Raw genomic sequence first — 19194 nt, 5'->3', positions numbered from 1 at the left:
GAGAAGATGTAGTGCGCTGTTTAATCCAGTCAACCACGTCCTCCAATTTGGGTACGTGCCTCTGAACACTGTACTTTGATTGAGGGCCGCACAAAATCACGCCAGCACGACCTCGAAAATACCTGCGGGGTGGCCTGCCTCTGCCTGTTATGTTTCCCATATTGGGGGTTTGCAGTACTACTAGTGGTAGACAGTGTGTGTAATAACAAAGAGGCACACAATCAGTGTCAAATGCACAGCAGGTGTGTGTGTGTGTGTGTGTGTGTGTGTGTGTGTGTGTGTGTGTGTGTGTGTGTGTGTGTGTGTGTGTGTGTGTGTGTGTGTGTGTGTGTGTGTGTGTGTGTGTGTGTGTGTGTGTGTGTGTGTGTGTGTGTGTGTGTGTGTGTGTGTGTGTGTGTGTGTGTGTGTGTGTGTGTGTATATCACTGGGCTGTGTACTTTGACACACAGAGAGATATCCTATACAGTACTTTCAATCACAAATACAGTTGCAAGCTTGCTTGCAATAGTTAGAAGAGTATAGTAGAACTACAAGGGCCAGCAACTGACTGTGGCCTGTATGCAGTGTGTAACCAACACAGATATCAATAAGAGATACAGTTGGAAGCTAAGCACACCTTATTATGATAGACAGTGTGCTGGCTTGTAATAGACAGAAATTAAAAACAATGGTGCATGAGCCAGCCTGGGGCCCCGGGAACTCTCACTGCCCGGGGCCCCAGAACCAGCATCTAACACCATATGTGAGCGCAGCCAAAACCTTGGAGCTGCCACCTCCAAGGCCTGTCTCCTACTGCTCTACAACTTACCAAACACACAATTGGAGAAACTCACTCCCAAACAGTTCTCTGCTGCTTTATAAAGCCTGCAGGCTGCTTATAAGCCAATGAGAAGTGCACACATAATACACCTAGCTTGCAGTGATTAATCAAGCAGAAGCTGAGCAAGTCAGCCAGTCAGTTGGAGAGGGCTTCAGTTGCATATAGACAATGGCTATATGACCAGCAGGGGGCACCAGCGTGCAGGATATTCCCTCTCATCTGCCCCCCTCCTAACTAAACTGCATGGGATACTACAATAATTAAAAACAATGGTGCATGAGCAAGCCTGGGGCCCCAGGCTGGCTCATGCACCATTGTTTTTAATTATTGTAGTATCCCATGCAGTTTAGTTAGGAGGGGGGCAGATGAGAGGGAATATCCTGCACGCTGGTGTCCCCTGCTGGTCATATAGCCATTGTCTATATGCAACTGAAGCCCTCTCCAACTGACTGGCTGACTTGCTCAGCTTCTGCTTGATTAATCACTGCAAGCTAGGTGTATTATGTGTGCACTTCTCATTGGCTTATAAGCAGCCTGCAGGCTTTATAAAGCAGCAGAGAACTGTTTGGGAGTGAGTTTCTCCAATTGTGTGTTTGGTAAGTTGTAGAGCAGTAGGAGACAGGCCTTGGAGGTGGCAGCTCCAAGGTTTTGGCTGCGCTCACATATGGTGTTAGATGCTGGTTCTGGGGCACCGGGCAGTGAGAGTTCCCGGGGCCCCAGGCTGGCTCATGCACCATTGTTTTTAGTTATTGTAGTATCCCATGCAGTTTAGTTAGGAGGGGGGCAGATGAGAGGGAATATCCTGCACGCTGGTGCCCCCTGCTGGTCATATAGCCATTGTCTATATGCAACTGAAGCCCTCTCCAACTGACAGGCTGACTTGCTCAGCTTCTGCTTGATTAATCACTGCAAGATAGATGTATTATGTGTGCACTTCTCATTGGCTTATAAGCAGCCTGCAGGCTTTATAAAGCAGCAGAGAACTGTTTGGGAGTGAGTTTCTCCAATTGTGTGTTTGGTAAGTTGTAGAGCAGTAGGAGACAGGCCTTGGAGGTGGCAGCTCCAAGGTTTTGGCTGCGCTCGCATATGGTGTTAGATGCTGGTTCTGGGGCCCCGGGCAGTGAGAGTTCCCGGGGCCCCAGGCTGGCTCATGCACCATTGTTTTTAATTATTGTAGTATCCCATGCAGTTTAGTTAGGAGGGGGGCAGATGAGAGGGAATATCCTGCACGCTGGTGCCCCCTGCTTGTCATATAGCCATTGTCTATATGCAACTGAAGCCCTCTCCAACTGACTGGCTGACTTGCTCAGCTTCTGCTTGATTAATCACTGCAAGCTAGGTGTATTATGTGTGCACTTCTCATTGGCTTATAAGCAGCCTGCAGGCTTTATAAAGCAGCAGAGAACTGTTTGGGAGTGAGTTTCTCCAATTGTAATAGACAGAAGACGATAGTAGAACTGCAAGGCCCAGCAAGGACTGTTGCCTGCCCTGTATGCAGTGTCTGACACACACACGCACACACACACACACACTTTGTTTTGGGGTGGTTTCTGCAATAAAAAACAGCCTAGCTAACTGTCCCTGTCTCTCTGTGGGCTGTATGCAGTGTCTTCCACAAAGGGAGCTATGGTATTGTACGTTCAATCACAGATACAGTGGAAAAGTATGCACTGATATAATACAGTGTGCTGTCACACAGGTACAGAGGAAAGGTATGCACTGGTACAATAGAGTGTTTCCAGTGGTGGGACTACAAATCCCAGCTGGCCTGGCTGGCAACTGTCTGTGGGCTCTATCTATATGCAGGTGTCACCCACAAAGACAGCTATGCTTTAGTGAGTTACATCACAAATACAGTGGAAATATATGCAATGGTATGGTAATACAGTGTGCTGCCAGTGGTGGGACTACAAATACCAGCTGACCTGGTTGGCAACTGTCTGTGGGCTCTATCTTTGCAGTGTCACCCACATAGACAGCTATGCTTTAGTAAGTTAAATCGCAAATACAGTGGAAAGATATTCAATGGTAATACAGAGTGTGCTGGGCCTGGCACAGTACAGCAACTAGGCCCAGCTTCGACAGGGCTGTATCTATGCCTTTCTGTGGTCACACACAAAAAAAACACATCAGAAGAATATTAGCTCTCAAAAGATCTTTTGTGGGGTGCTTTCAGCAACAAAATTCAGCGAGGGGCAAGCTAACAACAGCCTAACTAATGCTTTCCCTATCTCCAAATGTCTCTCCCTGCTCTTACTACAGCAGCATTAGCAGACTGAAAAAATGGCAGACGCTGCAGTGTTTTTATAGGGGGGGGATGGGTCCGTGTGTGAGTGCAGCCTGATTGGATGCCATGTGTCTGCTGTGATGTAGAGGGTCAAAGTTTAGCCCAATGACGAGGTATAGGGGGCGGGTCTAACACACCATGTATTCGCTACCCGCCGTGGGCGTGAGTAGCTGATATCCACGTGGACTACCAGACGGCTGAACCGTTCGGGTCATCTCTAATTACAAACAAATCAAGAATCAAGAATTTTCTCAATTTCATATTCTTGTTCTCCATCAATTTCAATTGGTGGAGGAGTAGTATCTGAAGGATCAGGATTGGCAGCGGATTGCAATAATGACACATGAAATGAGTCAACACCTCTCATAGAACTGGGCAATTTTAGTCTGTAAGTTACCTTATTAACTTTCTTCAGAATGGGATATGAACCAACATACTTAGGACCCAATTTTTCAGATGGTTGACGGAGGGAAATATGTCGAGTAAACCCCACACTAAATCCCCAGGAGAAAACTCTTCCTCAATAGATCAGCAAAGGGTAAAAATTGAGCCCAATGTTCTTGACAACCAGCAACAAAACATCTCAAATATTGTTCAAGCAATTGATTCATTCTCTCAGTTTGACCATTGGTCTCTGGATAAAACTCTGAAGAGAATGAAACAGATATTACCAAACTGTCACAAAAAGCTCGCCAGAATTGGGATACAAACTGTACTCCCCTATCAGAAATCACATTTTCAGGTATACCATGTAATCTGAATATATTTTCTATAAAAATATTTGCTAATTCCTTAGCTGAAGGAAGTTTGGGTAAAGAAACAAAGTGAGTCATCTTACTGAATCTATCCACCACTACCCAGATGACTGTTTTACACTGAGAGACTGGTAAATCCACAATAAAATCCATAGAAATACGAGTCCAAGGTCTCTCAGGAATGGGTAGTAGTAGTAAGTTACCCTGAGGAGCAGTACGCAGAGACTTACTACGAGCACAGACAGAACAAGACTTAACAAATGCAATAGCATCTTTATTCAAGGAGGGCCTTCATAGGGTCTACTTTACCCCATGCAGATTACATGAAATTAATGGTTTCTATTCAGATGCGTGCACTAGATGTGGAGCGGATGTGGGATCCTACCTTCACATGTTCTGGACTTGTTCTACATTGCCTTGATTTTGGGACCAGATTGAGAGGGTAATATTTTGTGTGTTGGGCTACTCACTCAAGCTAGAGCCTAGATTGGCACTGTTGAGATTATTTAATCTGTTAACTTCAATAAGTATAAGAGGCAGGGGTGGTTATACACTTTGTGATGTACTGCACCATTTGGGCTCTCTTTGTCTCTGTTTTTTTATTTTTAAGGTGCATTGATCACTCTTCCACACAGTTTTTCCTGTAGAGATACTTTATATATGCTGCTAAAATCAAGCTTTTGTTTGTATTTATATATTTTTCTGTAGGAGGAACAGATGGCATTGGTAAAGCGTATGCAGAGGAGCTGGCTAGCTACGGTATAAATATCCTCTTGATAAGTCGAGGTGTAGATAAACTCAAGAGATTAACTGAGAACATTGCTGCAATTTATGGAGTGAAAACAAGATTCATAGAAGCTGATTTCAACCTGGGTCGCCAGGTGTTTCCTGCCATTAAGGAAGGCCTGAAGGATCTGGATGTGGGCATATTAGTCAATAATGCCGGAGTGTCTTTTGCTCATGCAGAATTTTTTGCAGAAGTTCCAGAGGACAAAGTGTGGGAGATGATGAATGTCAATGTGACTGCAGCTGTAATGATGACGTACATAGTCCTGCCAGGCATGGTACAGAGGAAGAGAGGAGCCATCATCAATGTGTCATCTGCAACATGCTACAAGCCTGTGCCTCTAATGACTGTCTATGCAAGCTCAAAGGTAATACCAATATGGATATGGAAATTGTGAAGCTCAGTTCTGGACAAAATCTTTTTGTTGCCTCTAAATAGAATGGGTAAACATAATGTCTATCAGGTTGTTCCTGCTGACCCTTGCTTACTGCATCTGGGGCTTTAGTTTGTAATCTGGGGCCTGATGCACTATATGCTGGTAAAGTTGCCATGCGCCGACCTGTTTCATCCTCGCTGTTCCCCTAGTGTCAGCTATGTGACCGGGAGCTGTCTGCCACCCGGAGGATATTCACACCACGAGCTCTCCCTCCTGGACCTGGGACTGCAAGCAACATGCAGAGGAGCGTGCCAGAGTTGCTGGGCTGGCCCTATACCCCACATGTGCTGAAAGACCTGGTGGGTTCAACAAATCTGGTGAGTTGACTACTGGGGGGGAGAACATGGTGTGAATATCCTCCAGATGGCGGACTGCTGCTGGTCACATAAAACGTTGTTTTTTAAAAAAGCTGGAACTGTCATAATCCAGAGCTGAGCGCTACTTAATTTACTTTCACATCATGACCAGCAGTCACAAATGACCTCTCAGACCAGGTTAGCAGTTATAGGTGGTTAGCATTAGCAACAATTGCCTACAATATCTGCCAACAGTGATAGGTGGCCCCCAATATTGGTCATCAGTCATAGGTAGCCTACAGAGTCAGCAGTTACAGTATAGGTGGCCCACATTGGCCAGCAGTCATAGGTGGCCTACAATATCAGCTAATAGTCATAAGGCCACCCAATATTGGTCAGAAGTCATAGATGGTTGCCAAAGTCAACCTGCAGTCATAGATAGTTTCAAATATCTGCTAGTAGTTCCATAGATACTGGCCTGCAGCAGGGGCATTTCTAGGATCCTGAAAGATCCAGGGCACCGCTGGGGCGTATGTGTTATAACACTGCCGGTGAGTTGGGCGAAAGGTGACCCGAATGATGACTCACCTGTATAATGGGGTGCACACTATAACATTAGCGCTGCCTGCAGAAATAACCTGCTTCGTCGTTTGGGTACCTTTGCAGCACATGCTGCACTAATGTGCAGGGCCATGCAACAGACCATGGGCATGGTCATGGGTTGAGCCAAAAGTACGTGAACTTAACTACAGTGTAGGTAGGCCTGTCCAGCAAACTGTTGGATGAAGCCCATCTCCTTTACCATAAAAAAAATAATGCCCATAGACAAACAAAAGAAACATATATAGGCAACATATCACAAATAGGCAGTGCCCCTAAACATAACTAGGCAACGCTACCTGGCTTGCTTGCCTGGCTTTTTACTGACCTGATCCTGGTCTGTCTGGCCTGATGCCAGGTTGGTTGGTAGTCCCCCCCCCCACACACACACACAATATTCCCTGGTAACCTAGTAACCCTCCCATCCTCACACCATATTCCATGGTAACCTAGTGGTCCTATTGGTCCCCCGATCTACCCACAGTATTCCCTGGTATTCTAGTGACCCCCCCATCCCTTACCATATTTCCTGGTAGCCTAGTGGACCCTTCGTCCCCCGGTAGTCTAGTGACCCCCCCCATAGTACAGTACGGATGGTTCTGTCGCCCGGTCACTTGAGCACAGGGTGAGACGAATGATGACTCGACCTGCTTCCACTGAAATTCTGCGATAAATACTATTCCACCTCCGAGGGGGTAGCAACTCGGATGGAGAAGTCATTCGGGGCCCTGCTAACGCCACCTCCAAAATTACATTTAAAATCCTGCCATGACACTATAGATGTAATAACATTACGTCTATGGCAGCACCCAGGTCAAGTGCTAGCAGCTGATTCATTCTTAGATATTAGACAAATAAGCTTAGTAGAGGAAATTTGTCCGGGCTCCAGAGACTAACGAGTAGGCGGAGGTGAGTAGTGCCGCCCACTGCGAGAGTCTGCCATGGGGAAAAAAAGGAAGGGGGGGTGAGGCACAAACACATGCAGGGCACCCCAGCATAGACATGAGGCTTAGGTTTTTAACCCTAGTGTCTCGCTTGGCCTGCAATCAAAGATGGCCCCCTATATTGGCATACAGTCATAGATGGTGCCCAGTATCAACCAGAAGTCATAGATGGCTCCCAATATCTGCCAGCAGTCAAAGATAGTTCCCAATATCTGCCAGCAGTCATAAGTGGCCCTTAGTATTGGTCAGCAGTCATAGATGACAACTAGTATCTGCCAGTTCAGGCCCCTCCCCTCTAGTCAATAATGACACTTGGCATCACCCATTTATTTCTGCAATCCTACTTCCCATCATCTTCTCCAAGAGTCACTTAGTTGTTCCCCCCCCCCCACCTCCCAAGCCAAAAGACCCCCGTTCTTCCCTGATGGTGTCCTGTAAACATCTGATATTTACTTGTAGGATCTAAAAATGAAATATACAGTTATTGATCAGAGATTACTTTTCTTGTTTTTTTTCTAATGATCAAAATTTGCCTTTTGAATTACAGATTTAAAATAAAATATACTGTTTAATTTATTTCTTAAACAGACTTTCCTGGACCGCTTTAGTCAGACTCTGCACTATGAATATGCTTCTAAAGGAATCTTCGTCCAGAGCTTAACGCCATACTTTGTGTTCACAAAAATGATAACTTGTGTCTATAGGAGAAAATCACTGTTTATTCCACTTCCTGCAGACTATGCGCGTCAAGCAGTGAGAACCATTGGAGTAACGCGGAGGACAGCTGGATACTGGAGTCATTACATCCAGGTGAATACCTTTATTATGTATATAATATACTGTAACAGCTGGAAGCAGTAAAAAGGTTCCTGGGAAATTAACCAATAGATACATATATTTCCTTTACCATGTACAGCAGTCAAAACAAAAGTTTAAAGTTTTCATTAAGCCCAGAAGCCATAAAAGTAAAGTGGCAGATAGACAGGGGTGGATTTACCATTAAGGCACTGTAGGCGCGTGCTTACAGGCACCTGATGATGGAAAGGCGGCTTACTCCCCACCCCTCCCCTAGCACTCTCATTCTCAGCCTTTGCAAAATAGGAGGCCTCCTCAGGGAGAAAACTCAACGGCTTCCATTAGTTGCATACCTGCCCCACAATTGACTGGGAACAAAGTCTGGTTTGAGTAGAAAGGGTGCTGCTGAAAGAGTACAATAAAAGGTAGAAAAAGGAAGCTTAAGGAAGAATAGAAGCCATCTCCCAGGACCCAGCACACTCCACCTTTGCATAGGGCCTGCCTATAGAAAGTCCTAAGGAAGCAATGTTCTTTGGGCAGTAGAAATTTAGGATATGCAGATATATTTCATCCAAGGGTCCAAGTCTTTAAATTTTCTCTTTTCTTCTTGGATCCTAAAATAAGTTATTCAGGTCTTAGCCTCATCAAACCGGGCCGTTGTTTGCCTCCAGGCTTTGGCAATGATGGGTTTTACAGCAATAAGGATAAAGTTAAATAGTGACAACACATTGGACAAAAGAGGAGTTTTCATATGCAGGAGATCTACCCATGGATCTTTAGATATATTAACTTTGAACAATGAGTGGAGGAGGCTAGAGCTTTTGCATCAAAGTCGTAACTGTTTATGGCAAGCCCAGAATATTTAAAGGAGATCCCTTTGCATCCACAATTTTGGAATCAACTGTCAGAAACATTTGCATCCAGTTCAGATGATCCACCCTAGAGGGAACCCAGTAACAGCGAGTAAGGTCTTATAGGCTTAACATTGTGTTAAGTGAGATTTAAAGGGAAGGTTCAGGGAGGGTGGGTAAAAAATAAAAATCAATTTCCACTTACCTGGGGCTTCCTCCAGCCCGTGGCAGGCAGGAGGTGCCCTCGCCGCCGCTCCGCAGGCTCCCGGTGGTCTCCGGTGGCCGACCCGACCTGGCCAGGCCGGCTGCCAGGTCGGGCTCTTCTGCGCTCCAAGACCCGGAACTTCTGCGTCCCACGCCGGCACTCTGACGTCATCGGACGTCCTCCGGGCTCTACTGCGCAGGCGCAGAACTACTGCGCATGCGCAGTAGAGCCCGGAGGACGTCCGATGACATCAGCGCGCCGGCGTGGGACGCAGAAGTTCCGGGCCTTGGAGCGCAGAAGAGCCCGACCTGGCAGCCGGCCTGGCCAGGTCAGGTCGGCCACCGGAGACCACCGGGAGCCTGCGGAGCGGCGGCAAGGGCACCTTCTGCCTGCCACGGGCTGGAGGAAGCCCCAGGTAAGTGGAAATTGATTTTTATTTTTTACCCACCCTCCCTGAACCTTTCCTTTAAGGTAGTGTAAAGCCTTCACAGATCATTGGCAACTTGTCTGCTGTTGCGAATACACTCGTGTTAGCGCTCAGACCTAGAGAGGTTCCTGTTGATGATAGATGTATATGCAGTGTTTGCAATATACATCTATCTATAGTTAGTTTATTACATTGTATTCTGTTTACCTGTGTATGATTCTGGCTACTCTCTGACCTTGCTATTGCTAAACGATTCTGTACCTCTGCCTTTCTGACTTTAGTTGCTGAACCTCTGCCTGATATTAACTACTCTCTTGCCTGCCGTTTTGGTACTCTCTCTACCTGCCTGTTATCGAACCTTGCCTGTCTGACTACTCTACTCACCAGTGGGCCCTAGCCACTGGTGAGGTGCTCTGGCTATTGGAACCTACCAGCTCCTCTGGTGAGGTTCAGACTCACTTGCATAGCTCCTTTGACTGATAGTACCTTGCCAGCTCCTCTGGCAAGGTGTTGCTAAACTATCCAGTCACTTGTGCTGTTAATACCTTGTCAGCTCCTCTGGCAAGGTGTTGCTAATTATTCAGTCACTTGTGCTGTTAGTACCTTGCCAGCTCCTCTGGCAAGGTCTTGCTAAACTATTCAGTCATTGTACTGTCAGTGCCTTACCAGCTCCTCTGGTAAGGTTTAGCCAAACTTCTTTAATTCTCTCTTTATTAGTACTTTGCCAGCTCTTCTGGTAACGGTATTGTTAATTGTGTTGGTAAGACCCTCCAGCTCCTCTGGAGAAGTCTATACTATTGCAGCTAGTACCCACCAGCTCCCCTGGAGAGGTCTAGCACTGTTGCTTCAGCTAGTACTCACCAGCTCCCCTGGTGAGGTCTAGCATCGTTGTTGCAGATAGTACTCACCAGCTCCTCTGGTGAGATCTATCCACATATTCTACTGTTGCACTAAACACCTCACCTTACTCTCAGTTAGCTATACTAGTATTATTGGTGATACTGCAGATCACCACATAATCAGGTATAGCGTCTGTATTATTGTTGATTCTGCAGATCACAAATAATCAGACGTCTGAGTTGCAGCACCCAAACGTTACATTAGCCTTGTTGAGGTAGGATTCCGGGACACTTCGGGAGAGCCAGCACTGGACTGCCTGCATCTAGAGCGGAGGGGGAAGCCTCATTGGGACCCTGAGGCTTCCCCCTACAGAGGTGACTACCTCCCAGGGGAAATTTTTGAAGTTACAGGTTTTCTTTAAGGTCTTCCTCCCTAGAAACTGGAGGGAACACTTTTTTATATCTTTGGAGGCTTTCTATAAAATATTTACTAGTCCCTATGCAAATAAATAGTCCTTGTTTTAAATGGTAGTGTAAGGGTGGATTTACACTACGCACATTGTGATGCGTTATAACCATTCAGCCACAGTGCTGCTGGATAGTTCCACAATGGGCTCATTCACGTCGTTGCATCGTTTTGGTTACAAACATAGACAATATTCATGGCTTTCTATTTAGGTATAAATTTGATGAACCAGATGACAGCCTTTATACAGTGGAATGCGAAAGTTTGGGCAACCTTGTTAATCGGCATGATTTTCCTGCATAAATCATTGGTTGTTACGATAAAAAAATGTCAGTTAAATATATCATATAGGAGACACACACAGTGATATTTGAGATGTGAAATGAATTTTATTGGATTTACAGAAAGTGCGCAATAATTGTTTTGGTTTTTTTTTTTGTTAAACAAAGGTTCATTTATTGAAATTTGCAATTAAAGATTACATACATATTACAACATTGCATTAGAGTTGTGAAAATACACAAATACTGTGAGAGGTTTATCATAGTTACATATCAATAGGAATGTGACACAAATTCTTTATACTTAGAACAGCTATATTTAATGAATATTTATGCAACATATTAAGCTAGTTGATACATAAATTGTGTAGAGTTGAAATAATCCGAGCTAAGAACAAGTGAGAGATTATTTGTAATTGGTAGAGTCCAGTTATCTTATATAAACAGGTAACAGGTAGATAATTTATACAAATGGGTTTTTTAACCAGCTTTCCCAGATAAGGGAGAATCTATTGGGGCATTTCCTGTGTTTATATACCAGTTGTTTGTACGGGAGAGAGTTTTTGATTCTAGATTTCCAATCTGTAATTTTAGGACATGTGGGTGACATCCATCTAAATGCTATACATTGCTTAGCTGCAAATAAAGTTTCTATTAAAAATGTTTTGTCAAATTTATTCATGTCAGGGTTAACAATGTTGAGAATGCACGATTTGATGTCAAGGGTGACAGGAGAATCCATGCAATCATGTAGAAAGTCGATTACTTGTTTCTAGACCACAGCTATGGGGGGACATTCCAATAGCATGTGTAGGAATTAAGGGTTTTTAATATTACATTTGGGGCAAATCGGTGAAGCGTTTGGGGAATATTTAGCTACTTGAGACGGTAGCAAATAGCACTGGTGTATAATGTAGAGTTGAGCCAGTTTGTCCCGTACACAAGGCGAAATGGACTTGGAGGTAATTAGACACTCTTTTCCACGCCTCCTCGTCTATATATATGCCTAAGTTAGTTCATTTGTTACAAGCGGAAGTAATTAATTTTTGGGATTGCTTTTGTAGCAGTAGTAAGTATAAGGTACCAATTTGGTGTTTGATAGGACCATCTTTAATATTTTCTAGTATTAGTGAAGTGCCAGTCATGGGTAATCCCATTGGGAATTGGTCTTTTAGAGCATGGGACAATAGTAAATACATAAACTCGAATATATTTGACATCAAATAGAAGTCTTTTAGGAAAAAGAAAGGGATCAACTGTGAGCCTTTTACAAGCTGTCCCAAGTAGTTTATATCTTTTATCTGCCCATAATTTGGTGTTTTGCAGTTTGGTTAATTTAGGCAGAAGGGGATTATCCCATAATGGAGTGAAGTGTTCCCAGTTTGAAGAGGGAAGACTTTTAAATGCTTTAGACCATATTCTAGATGCCTGGACCAAAATGGTGTTAGAGTTGCATAGACAGAGGTTACCTTTTAAAAGATTAAAAGGGAGATTGCAGTTTTTATTTGTATCCTCGAAGCCCAGTAATTCAGGGGCATAAGGAGCGCAATACTTGTTTAAATAAAATTAGGCAGGTGCATACATTTTGGCACTGTTGTCATTTTATTGATTTCAAAACCTTTAGAACTAATTATTGGAACTCAAATTGGCTTGGTAAGCTCACTGACCCCTGACCTACATACACAGGTGAATCCAGTTATCATAAAGAGTATTTAAGGTGGTCTGTTGTAAATTTCCCTCCTCTTTTAATGTTCTCTGAAGAGTAGCAACATGTGGGTCTCAAAACAACTCTCAAATGACCTGAAAACAAAGATTGTTCACCATCATGGTTTAGGGGAAGGATACAGAAAGCAGTCTCAGAGATTTCAGCTGTCTGTTTCCACAGTTATGAACATATTGAGGAAATGGAAGACCACAGGCTCAGTTCAAGTTAAGGCTCAAAGTGTCAAACCAAGAAAAATATCGAACAGACAGAAGCGACTATTGGTAAGAACAATCAGAGTCAATCCACAGAGCAGCACCAAAGACCTACAACATCATCTTGCTGAAGATGGAGTCACTGTGCATCGTTCAACCATTCGGCGCACTTTACACAAGGAGATGCTGTATGTGAGAGTAATGCAGAGGATGCCTTTTCTCCGCACACAGCACAAACAGAGCCGCTTGAGGTACAGTATGCTAAAGCACATGTGGACAAAACAGCTTCATTTGGTAATAAGGTGCTTAGTTATTTGGGCATAACAAAGGCATTATGGAGGAGGAAAAAGAACACAGCATTCAAATAAAAACACCTGCTACCTACAGTAAGATATGGTGGTAGTTCCATCATGCTAAGGGGCTGTGTGGCCAGTGCAGGGACTGGGAATCTTGTCAAAATTGAAGGACGCATGGATTCCACTCAGTATCAGCAGATTCTGGAGACCAATGTTAAGGAATCAGTGACAAAGCTGAAGCTGTGCCGGGGCTGGATCTTTCAACAAGACAACGACCCTAAACACTGCTCAAAATCCACTAAGGCATTCATGCAGAGGAACAAGTACAATGTCCTGGAATGGCCATCTCAGTCCCCAGACCTGAATGTAATAGAAAATCTGTGGTGTGAGCTAAAGAGAGCTGTTTATGCTCAGAAGCCATCAAACCGGAATGAAATAGAGATGTTTTGTAAAGAGGAATGGTCCAAAATACCTTCAACCAGAATCCAGACTCTCATTGGAACCTACAAGAAGCGTTTAGAGGCTGTCATTTCTGCAAAAGGAAGATCTACTAAATATGGATTTCATTTCTTTTTTGTGGTGCCCAAATTTATGCACCTGCCTAATTTTGTTTAACCTATTTTGGTTCCTACGTCCAGGAACCATGCGCGCTGCCGCGCGCTCCCGGCCCGCGGTTTGTTAGCCAGGCAATCAGAGAATCGGGCTATGGTGCCCGATCACTGATTCCTCTCCCCCGCTGAAAAAGCGACAGCTTCTCTCGGAAGCTGCGCCTTTTCTAGCTGTTACCTCCCCCATGCATCGCTCTAAGCGTATGTTACGCTTAGAGTGACGTCATGTAAACAAACTCATGGCCGCCATCTTGTGGCCAAAAAGTAATACTACAACTAAAAGTAAAAAAAAATAAAAATGAACACACATTTACATTATAAACCTATTGTTCACATCCCACCCTCCCAAAACTACCCAAATAAAATGTTTAATATAAAAAAAAAAAAACATTACAATTAACAAAAAAAAACAACATGTAAATATTTACCTAAGGGTCTAAACTTTTTAAATATCAATGTAAAGATGATATATTTCTATATTTTTTTTATTTTAAACTTGTAAATAGTGATAGATGCAAAACGGAAAAAATGCACCTTTATTTCCAAATAAAATATTGTCGCCATACAGTGTGATAGGGACATAACTTTAACGGTGTATTAACCGGGACATATGGGCAAATACAATACGTGAGTTTTAATTATGGAGACATGTATTATTTTAAAACTATAATGGCTGAAAACTGAGAAATAATGATTTTTTCCGTTTTTTTCTTATTCTTCCTGTTAAAATGCATTTACAGTAAAGTGGCTCTTAGCAAAATGTACCCCCCAAAGAAAGCCTAATTGGTGGCGGAAAAAACAAGATATAGATCAGTTCATTGTGATAAGTAGTGATAAAGTTATAGGCTAATGAATGGGAGGTGAACATTTCTCAAGTGAAAACGACGGAACGCGAATGGGTTAAACAATTGTTGCACACTTTCTGTAAATACAATAAACTTCATTTCACTTCTCAAATATCACTGTGTGTGTCTCCTATATGACATATTTAACTGACATTTTTTATCGTAACATCCAACGATTTATACAGGAAAATCATGATGATTAGCAAGGTTGGCCAAACTTTCGCATTGCACTGTATGTGCAACTATGGCAAGCTTATTCCCAAATTACTGTCTCAGCTATTTTTTTGTTAGAGTTCTTCTTACAAAGGTACCTAGGAAAGGCAGACATTTAGCAAAAAAAAAAAAACTATGTCCAATTTAATTTGGAGAACTAAAAAAAAACACTCATTCCTCACCATGCGATGTTCTGGCATAAAAAACTAGGTGGCTTCTCAGTGACTAACTTAATGTAAGTACTGCAATGGGTCCCAGTTAGCACATATTCTGGTAATAGATGCATTAAAGCATACACCTTACTGGGTTCCCCTGGAAGACTACATCATGGTTCCACTTTCCTGGAAAGGCCTGCTTTGGTCTTCAGCTGGCTCAATGCCCAATATTCACACCACCATATTCAGACTATCTTTGCCCACACGTTCAAGCTATGGCGTCAATGAAGGTATGCTTTTGAGCTCCAGTCCAAACTTTCTCAACTTGAATTTCAATGGTGGCAGCTACACAATCTGGTTACACACAAAACATTGGTTACCAGTAGCAGACTCACTTCCTTTTCACAAATTAATTAAATGATTGTGGTTCTAAATATTGCGGTACTTCGAGATGCTCAAATCCACTATTATTTAACTTTCCTGAGTAAGCCAAATCAGGTTACCAGCTTAGGCACAGTGGACAATTGCATGGTGTGAGATGCATGGTGTGGTTAGGAGGAAGTCATTGGAGGAGCGGAGTGGGCGGCCAGGTGTGTATTTGCTGGACCTCTGTGCATTTGTAGGCCCAGCATAAAATCTTTAAGCCGATTCTGGCACTGATCGGGAGCCAGTGGAGTGATTTGCATAGGGGAGTCGAGGAGACAAAGTGGGATGAGTAGATGAGTCTTGCAGCTGCGTTCATGATGGATTGTAGGAGTAATGTTCTTTGGACAGATGAGTCTAAAACGGAGTTATTTGGACACCAGATCAAAAGACATGTTTGGAGTAAACCCAATACAAAAATCCAGGAAAATTCTTGATGCAGCAGTACCTGCTGTTACTTTGATGCAGCAGTACCTGGTGCTTGAGGAACATGTGACACCATTTTAAGAAAATTAAGCTGAAGCAAAACTGGACACTGAACCATGACAATAACCCAAAACATACCAGTAAATCCACCAAGGACTGACTGAGAACTAAGAAATAGGGAGTCCTGGAGTGGCCCAGATGTTAATAACATAATTATTAAGATAATGGGGGTTGACTTGAAACAGGCAAACCCCTCAAACATCTCACAGGTGAAAGAATTCTGCATTAACCACTTGAGGACCTAGGGCTTTCTACCCCTTAAGGACCGGCCACTTTTTTTCCATTCAGACCACTGCAGCTTTCACGGTTTATTGCTCGCTCATACAACCTACCACCTAAATGAATTTTGGCTCCTTTTCTTGTCACTAATAAAGCTTTCTTTTGGTGCTATTTAATTGCTCCTGCGATTTTTACTTTTTATTATATTCAGCAAAAAAGACATGAATTTTGGCAAAAAAATGATTTTTTTAACTTTCTGTGCTGACAGTTTTCAAATAAAGTAAAATTTCTGTATACATGCAGCGCGAAAAATGTGGACAAACATGTTTTTGATTAAAAAAAAACCCCATTCAGCGTATATTTATTGGTTTGGGTAAAAGTTATAGCGTTTACAAACTATGGTGCAAAAAGTGAATTTTCCCATTTTCAAGCATCTCTGACTTTTCTGACCCCCTGTCATGTTTCATGAGGGGCTAGAATTCCAGGATAGTATAAATACCCCCCAAATGACCCCATTTTGGAAAGAAGACATCCCAAAGTATTCACTGAGAGGCATAGTGAGTTCATAGAAGATATTAATTTTTGTCACAAGTAAGCGGAAAATGACACTTTGTGACACGAAAAAAAAAAAAAAAAAGTTTCCATTTCTTCTAACTTGCACCAAAAAAAATGAAATCTGCCACGGACTCACCATGCCCCTCTCTGAATACCTTGAAGGGTCTACTTTCCAAAATGGGGTCATTTGTGGGGTGTGTTTACTGTCCTGACATTTTGGGGGGTGCTAAATTGTAAGCACCCCTGTAAAGCCTAAAGGTGCTCATTGGACTTTGGACCCCTTAGCGCAGTTAGGCTGCAAAAAAGTGCCACACATGTGGTATTGCCGTACTCAGGAGAAGTAGTATAATGTGTTTTGGGGTGTATTTTTACACATACCCATGCTGGGTGGGAGAAATATCTCTGTAAATGACAATTTGTTAATTTTTTTTACACACAATTGTCCATTTACAGAGTTATTTCTCCCACCCAGCATGGGTATGTGTAAAAATACACCCCAAAACACATTGTACTACTTCTCCTGAGTACGGCGATACCACATGTGTGGCACTTTTTTGCACCCTAACTGCGCTAAAGGGCCCAAAGTCCAATGAGTACCTTTAGGATTTCACAGGTCATTTTGCGGAATTTGATTTCCAGACTACTCCTCACGGTTTAGGGCCCCTAAAATGCCAGGGCAGTATAGGAACCCCACAAATGACCCCATTTTAGAAAGAAGACACCCCAATGTATTCCGTTAGTAGCATAGCGAGTTCATAGAAGATTTTATTTTTTGTCAAAAGTTAGCGGAAAATTGATTTTTATTGTTTTTTCACAAAGTGTCATTTTCCACTAACTTTTGACAAAAAATAAAATCTTCTATGAACTCACCATACTCCTAACGGAATACCTTGGGGTGTCTTCTTTCTAAAATGGGGTCATTTGTGGGGTTCCTATACTGCCCTGGCATTTTAGGGGCCCTAAACCGTGAGGAGTAGTCTGGAAATCAAATTCCGCAAAATGACCTGTGAAAGCCTAAAGGTGCTCATTGGACTTTGGGCCCTTTAGCGCAGTTAGGGTGCAAAAAAGTGCCACACATGTGGTATCACCGTACTCGGGAGAAGTAGTACAATGTGTTTTGGGGTGAATTTTTACACATACCCATGCTGGGTGGGAGAAATATCTCTGTAAATGGACAATTGTGTGTAAAAAAATCAAAAGATTGTCATTTGCAGAGGTATTTCTCCCACCCAGCATGGGTATGTGTAAAAATACACCCCAAAACACATTGTACTACTTCTCCCGAGTACGGCAATACCACATGTGTGGCACTTTTTTGCACCCTAACTGCGCTAAAGGGCCCAAAGTCCAATGAGCACCTTTAGGCTTTCACAGGTCATTTTGCGGAATTTGATTTCCAGACTACTCCTCACGGTTTAGGGCCCCTAAAATGCCAGGGCAGTATAGGAACCCCACAAATGACCCCATTTTAGAAAGAAGACACCCCAAGGTATTCCGTTAGGAGTATGGTGAGTTCATAGAAGATTTTATTTTTTGTCACAAGTTAGCGGAAAATGACACTTTGTGAAAAAAACAATACAAATCAATTTTCCGCTAACTTTTGACAAAAAATAAAATCTTCTATGAACTCACCATACTCCTAACGGAATACCTTGGGGTGTCTTCTTTCTAAAATGGGGTCATTTGTGGGGTTCCTATACTGCCCTGGCATTTTAGGGGCCCCAAACCGTGAGGAGGAGTCTGGAAATCAAATTCCGCAAAATGACCTGTGAAATCCTAAAGGTACTCATTGGACTTTGGGCCCTTTAGCGCAGTTAGGGTGCAAAAAAGTGCCACACATGTGGTATCGCCGTACTCGGGAGAAGTAGTACAATGTGTTTTGGGGTGTATTTTTACACATACCCATGCTGGGTGGGAGAAATAACTCTGTAAATGGACAATTGTGTGTAAAAAAATCAAAAGATTGTCATTTACAGAGGTATTTCTCCCACCCAGCATGGGTATATGTAAAAATACACCCCAAAACACATTGTACTACTTCTCCCGAGTACGGCGATACCACATGTCTGGCACCTTTTTGCACCCTAACTGCGCTAAGGGGTCCAGAGTCCAATGAGTACCTTTAGGCTTTACAGGGGTGCTCAAAATTTAGCACCCCGCCCACTTGCCAGGACAGTTAACAAACCCCACAAATGACTCCATTTTGGAAAGAATACACAACAAGGTATTCCATGAGGGGAATGGTGAGGTCATTGAAAATTTTATTTTTTGTCACAAGTTAACGGAAAATGACACTTTGTTAAAAAAAAATTAAAAAAAAATTCTGCTAACTTGTGACAAAAACTAAAATCTTTTATGAACTCACCGTGCACCTCACATAATACTTTAGGGTGTCCTCTTTCCAAAATGGGGTCATTTGTGGAGTCTGTCCTGGCATTTTAGGGTCTCTGCAATCATTACATGTATGGCCAGTATTAGGAGTTTCTGCTATACTCCTTATATTGGGTATACAAGTAATGCACTCTGGGCTGAAAGGAAAAATGAACGGCAAACATACCTTGCTCCACATCAATGGCAGATCTTCCTCCACATCAATGGCAGTGATAACCTCAGGAGAGAGACACCCCGTGCCACCCTGCACTCAGGGTGAGCCACCAACTTATGTGACTGGGCCTCAGAACTTTAGTA

At 43.1% G+C, this 19194-nt stretch overlaps 1 protein-coding gene across 1 annotated transcript in view; it reads left to right on the top strand.

Annotated features, from left to right (window-relative positions):
* The window catches only part of LOC137537597 (hydroxysteroid dehydrogenase-like protein 1), an 89219-nt gene that overhangs the window by 63086 nt on the left and 6939 nt on the right, over positions 1 to 19194 (top strand). Inside the window, exons 3-4 of the mRNA XM_068259476.1 lie at positions 4571 to 5016; positions 7514 to 7735. Of these exons, the coding sequence (XP_068115577.1) occupies positions 4571 to 5016; positions 7514 to 7735 (668 nt within the window). The remainder of the gene's footprint in view (positions 1 to 4570; positions 5017 to 7513; positions 7736 to 19194) is intronic.

This window comes from Hyperolius riggenbachi, chromosome 11, assembly GCF_040937935.1.
Source record: "Hyperolius riggenbachi isolate aHypRig1 chromosome 11, aHypRig1.pri, whole genome shotgun sequence".
In the NCBI taxonomy this organism is placed as follows: Eukaryota; Metazoa; Chordata; class Amphibia; order Anura; family Hyperoliidae; genus Hyperolius; species Hyperolius riggenbachi.
The sequence above is the reverse complement of the archived record's forward strand: the minus strand, read 5'-3'. Positions and strand labels throughout refer to the sequence as shown.